Source organism: Protobothrops mucrosquamatus, unplaced genomic scaffold (assembly GCF_001527695.2).
Source record: "Protobothrops mucrosquamatus isolate PMUCROS unplaced genomic scaffold, P.Mucros_1.0 scaffold_311, whole genome shotgun sequence".
Taxonomy (NCBI): Eukaryota; Metazoa; Chordata; class Lepidosauria; order Squamata; family Viperidae; genus Protobothrops; species Protobothrops mucrosquamatus.
This window is the reverse complement of record NW_015386387.1, coordinates 132,417-138,347: the sequence shown is the minus strand read 5'-3', so window position 1 is coordinate 138,347 and position 5,931 is coordinate 132,417. Positions and strand designations below refer to the sequence as shown.

General features: G+C 42.0%; 1 protein-coding gene across 2 annotated transcripts in view; it reads right to left on the bottom strand.

The window, feature by feature from the left end:
* Positions 1 to 5,046, bottom strand: part of UBE2F (ubiquitin conjugating enzyme E2 F (putative)) — a 118,618-nt gene extending 113,572 nt beyond the window's left edge. For both annotated transcript variants that reach the window (XM_015832174.1, XM_015832175.1), the window contains exons 1-2: positions 4,837 to 5,046; positions 3,049 to 3,196 (exon numbers count right to left, since the gene is read on the bottom strand). In XM_015832174.1, the coding sequence (XP_015687660.1) occupies positions 3,049 to 3,166 (118 nt within the window). In that variant the 5' untranslated portion in view covers positions 3,167 to 3,196; positions 4,837 to 5,046. The remainder of the gene's footprint in view (positions 1 to 3,048; positions 3,197 to 4,836) is intronic.
* Positions 5,047 to 5,931: the final 885 nt, after the last annotated feature.

Genomic DNA, 5,931 nt, shown 5'->3' with positions numbered 1-5,931 from the left:
TCCATCTCCATTGGTCCTACGGTACAGGCCAAATTAAATTCAATACAAATGAATTATCAGTAAATAAAGCAAAGTAGCTTCTTATAATGAATCTACATTCTAATTTCCTATTCATTCAATTAATCCAACTTTCATATTTGCATCACTACACTTGGAGATGGAAAAGATGAATTTCCATACAGATGAGCACTTGGAATCCCCCCCCCTCTCTCTCTCTCTCATCTTTTGCAAAGTGGAGTCTTCTAGGCAACCTGCTGCTTACTTTGGATTGGTTTTCCTACGTGTCTAGAAAATTAGTACAGGTCCTGAAATCCAGTATTTATTTAATGAATTAATTTTATTTATACTTATATCTGGCCTATACTATTTTTATAAATAGCTCAAGGCAACGAACATATCCAACATACCTTTCTCCTCCTATTTTCCTCACAACACACCTGGGAGGTGGATTGGGCTGAGAGAGAATGACTGGCCCAAAATCACCCAGCTGTTTAATCCTCTATCACAGAGCCTGTGGGCATGCACAGCGTGAGCGAGGAAAGTAGCACACACGTGTTTGGACTTTGGAGAAAGGGGGAGAAAGAGAGAGAAAGGAAGGAGGGGAAGGAGGGAGAGAGAGGAAGGAAAGACATGGGAATGAAAAGGAGGGGAGGGAGAAAGGAAGGAAAGAGGGAGGGAGGCAGGGAGATTGGAATGAGAGGGAGGGAGTGCTAAGTCCTGCCTTAGCACTTGGCCACCAGCAGCCCTGTGGCCCTTTTGCCATCCCCTGGTGGTCTCCCATCCTATTGCTGAGGATGCTTTGGTTACAAAGCCAGGTCTCCTCACATGGAGAAGGAGTGGGCCTCCTTCTGACCCATGCAATTTGCCCTTCTGCATTCACCATGCAGCTGGGCACCCCCTCAGGGAAGTGCGGCTAGGATAGGCAGGGCTGTGGGGTCCTGGTGCCGTGGGAGCTCAAGGGCCAGGCTGGGCCAGGTGCTTGACCTCCGCTGCCCAGGGCTCCAGGCAGTCCGTGCCACTGTCCATGGGCCCCCTGCATTGCCTGAGGCTCAGTGAGGCTCCTCCAATGGACCATGCCTAGGCACTTGCCCCAGTCCCACCCCCCCTCCGCCGGAGACTCTCAGATCTGGCCCAGTCCTGCCCAGGCCAGCACAAGTGCCCCTGACGCAAGTGACGGTGAGCTGGCCACGCCCACCCAGTAGGCCACACCCATGCCGACCACGCCCACAGTAGGCCACACCCACCCAGTGGGCCACGCCCATCTGGCACCCGACGATAAATAAGTGGGGTTTGGGTTGCAGTTTGGGCACTCGGTCTCTAAAAGGTTCGCCATCACTGCCCTACACCATTCCGGACAGATGGCTGTCCAGTCTCTTCTTAAAAACTTCCAGTGTTGGAGCATTCACCGCTTCTGGAGGCAGGTTGTTCCATTGGTTAATTGTTCTAACTGTCAGGAAGTTTCTCCTTAGTTCTAGGTTGCTTCTCTCCTTAATTAGTTTCTATCCGTTGCTTCTTGTCCTGCCTTCAGGCGTTTTGGAGAATAGCCTGACTCCCTCTTCTTTGTGACAGCTCCTGAGATATTGGAACACTGCTATCATGTCCCCCCTTTGAGGTGGACAAGTTTCTGCCTTAGTGTATTTTTGGGTTTAAAGTGTGTATATATATTATGTTGAAAATCCTCCTGAGCTTTTCATATATTCCTGCAACATATGGAATGACAATGTTGCTTCGTTTATATTTCTCTTCTTTGTCTGTTATTGAAGAGCTGCTGCTGGGTCTTTTTGGGGGGATTTGATGAAGGCCCAGTTGGGATAGCCACAAGTTCTGAGGACTTCCTTGACATGTTTTAGTTGTTTTTCTTTTCTTTGTTGGTAGACAAACATTCAGTCCGGTGGTATAGTGTCCTGATCATTCACATTTTGTGCTCCAGTGGGTGGTGATAATCAAAATGTAGATATTGATCTGTTTGTGTGTGTGGGGAGGGGGGGTTGTTCTGTAAACTTCAGTGCTCAGACTTCCGTCTTCCTTAATATGTACTGCACAGCCCAGGAAGGCCAGACTATTTTCCTTAACATCTTCCAACGTGAATGTAATGTATCTGTCCACAGAGTTGATGTATTTGATGAAGGCTTTCAATTCCTGTGTTTTAATCTTGACCTAAATATCATCCACATACCTACACCAGTGAGTGGGTGGAATTCCTGTGAAGGGCTTTGAATCTTGTTTTTACTCATCTTTTGTAAACAAAGTTGACCAATAGTCTGGTTAATGGGCACGTTTTCCTGTTGTTAGGAGTTGGGTATGTCCTTTATCTGATAAGATGTGGATGTGCCTCTCTTCCAGATAATGGCATTAATATTGGCTTTAATTTTTTTTGTAATGATGATGCTATCCAGTGTCCAATTTTCAGTTATTCTATGAAGCAGCTCTCCTCCAATTTTCCAACTCTTACTTTTGTTGTCATCTTTTAAATTTTATCACAAGACATCACATATCCTTTGTCTTATTATTTAATGTTGAACTATTCCACTTCACTTTATCTCCATAATATACTGCTCTTATAGCATTTATAAATCAGCCAAATAACTATCCAGAGTCATAGTGATTACAGTAGGGTACAAATATAAAAATTAATGAAAACTTAAACTACACATTTGTAGGGAACATTCCATTACAATACTGAAGCCTATTTACTTTTTCATATACTATCTCTAAATGAAACAGCAATATAAATCAAAAAATATGTTAAAAGATTACAAACAACAATCAAGTAAACAACACCCCAATCAAGGAACTGGCAAAGAAGCAAACAGCCCAATCAAAGAATCTCTAACACCACCCCACCAACATTGACAGGCAAGCCACTAGAATACAGCACACTGCACTCCTTACTAGCACTGATGATGTTACCTAGTTTGGGTAATGCAATGTCTACAAGAAAACAAGCAAGCTCAACGAGCACCAAGGACCCCTCAGATAATTGTGTGACATTCAGTTGAATTAACACAAAAAGTAAAGAAAAAATATTTAAATAGGAAAGTATATTACCTTTAACAAGCAATTTATCTCTAACTGACACTCTTCGAGTAGAGTCTGAAGTGGGATTGGAAGTACGGGAGCCCTTGACACCATCATCCCGTTTCAGTTTGCTTGCCAATGTTAGCATTAGTGCTAGCTTCAATCTAAAATACAAGCACTGAAATAAAAAATAGTTATTTTACCCTGATTTTACTTTTCGTTCAAAGACAATATTCTATTATACAAAAATATTCACAAATAGCTCAGTCCATGGGAATTATTTTTTCATGTTTTAAAATATACAAACCTTTATTATATTAAGTCAAACCAACGATCTATTTAGACTAGGTTTCTCCAACCCATGGCCCATGGGCTACATGTGGCCCCACAAGATCGTAAACTTTTAACATGTGATTAACACACGTTAACTATATTATATATTTTATATATATTTTATATGCAGCCCAAGAACAATTCCTCTTCACTCAATGCAGCCCAGGCAAACCAAAAGGTTGGACGTGCATAATTTAGATCAACAATATATAATTCAAAATGTTCAAAATAGTAAGTGGTTTAGAACTGTTTTCAGAATTCGATAATTTTCAGAAATGCATAAAATAGCCCTTGTATACCACCAATCAGCTCATTCTGGGGACAACCCCCACTCCCAAATGCCATACATGGAATATTAGACATATAGCCTGACATGTAGATTAGCTTCTGAGGAATTAATTTTAAAATGAGAGAGGAGAAACCAGAAGTTAACAGTGTAATCCTATGTAAATCTACTTAGAAGTCCCACTGTAGGAAACAATTGATTTGAAATGAAAATAGGAAGGGAAGAGAAGTTGCAGTGATTTTAAAATATTAATTTTTGCTCAGAAATCCAAATGAACAAACCTAAGAATGTACTTAACTGTTGCATTTTATTATTCCTCCCTGCATCTGGATGCCTGTGAGAATCAAAATGGACTAAAATGGGCCTTGACCTGATTCAGCAGGATTGTTCTTATGCTGTTTTAAAGACTGAAAGCTAACTGTTAGCTAAAAACAAAGCAGAGAACCAAAGAGGCATAATAATGATAGGGTTTTATTTCAAAACACCTGATGGGAGACTATTTTTTTCCAAGCATAATCCTTCCTAGAAATTCTTAACTACTCTTGTTTTCAACTCTCTCCTTCAAACAGTGAAGGCCCCAAAAGTTATCCTTGACCTGATTCTAACTAGCATGGAGGGCTCACTTAGAGAAACAGAATTAGCAGGAATCTTTAATTTTACGATAGGATAGCATACTTTGCTACTCACAGATTAACTGGTTTACTGCAAAAAATGAAAAAAATACCTTGTGCATATGGAAGCAGATATAAAATACAATGAAAAAAGTGCTGCCAAAGAGTTTTTAAAATGCAAATTCATCGGCTACATGTTTCTATAAAACATAAATAAAATGGTCAGGATCTTGGGGTCATTTTCATATTCTAGCTATATCCACAGGGGCACTCTTGGAAACAGGATGCTGGATTAAAATGCCTTGGTTCTTGGAAGGAGAAAAGAACGGCTAGACAAGTAAATTCCTGCAGATACGGTCAACCCTCTTAACCGGGCACCAATGCCTCCCAGCGGGCCTCCCAACAAGTACCAAGCTGCCTCCCACAGTAGGAGCTCGGACCCCGACAGTCAGAAGCAGAGCCCTTCAGACAAAAGGCCGGTGGCCGCCAGGGATGGGGGCGACGACCAGCTCCTGCAGAGGGACAGCTGGGCGGGGCCCAGGCGGCTGGGCCCCCAAGGAAGGACCGACCACAGCCAACACCGCTCACCTGGAAAGACCATCAAGTCGCCGCTCCCACGCCAAGGACCGCCGCCACCAGGACCATCCCAGACAGCCCCCGCACCGACTGAACCGGAAGTGCAAGGAACAGGCGGGGCTCTCGGAAACAAAAACTAAAAGAAACAAAATAAAACACGAGAAGGAAAACTTTATTGAGACCCGGCGAGGGTCAAGGAGGAAAGTGGATTTGCGCATGCGTTCCCTTAGAGGTACTTGTTGACAGAGGAATTAGGAAGAAGGATCCCGCGAGAGTAAGATATCCCGCGAGAAAAGCGATTTCCTATTTTTTCGCCCACTTGCTCTCGGGTCATATGGCGGCTCGCGTTGAGTCACGGCGAAGAACGCTGGAATATGGAATTATTTCGAGCCTGAAAAGTGGCGTTTCGGAATAGATCGCTATGGTCTTGTTGTTTATGAAATGGTTTAACTGTATAATTATAGTGGCTCCGCTCTTTGACTTATTCACCATTAGTTACTCCGATTCTCTGTCATTTGACTACAGGTAATCCTCCACTTACGACCACAATTGAGGCAAAAATTTCCATTGCTAAACAAGACAATTGTTAAGTGAATCATTACAATTAAATTAGTAACATGGTTGTTAAGTGAATCTGGCTGCTTGTCAGAAGTTGCAAAAAGTGGTCACATGGCCCAGGACAGTGCAACTGTTATAGATACATGGATGTTGCCAAGCGGCAAAATTTTGATCATGTGACCATGGGAATGCTGCAATTGTCATAAATGTAAAAAATGGTCATAAATCACTTTTCCCAGTGCCACTGTAACTTCAAACAGCAATAGAGTTGCCAGGTGTCCACTATTTGAGCGGACAGTCCGCTTTTTTCACATTATGTTCACTATTTTTTTTCACAAAATAGTGGACATTTTTTTTATTCAAAAGCTTTATGATGAAATGGTACGTAATCTAAAGCTGTACAGTCTAAGAGAATAAGGATAGGAGAATCGCGTTTTGTCTTTTTTTTATAAGTTAGAATGAGACAAAGATCGAATATCCATTGAACTCGATTCTCCCAAAAAATTATTAATCATACTCAATTGTTTCACAAGACATTAATAAAAGTAT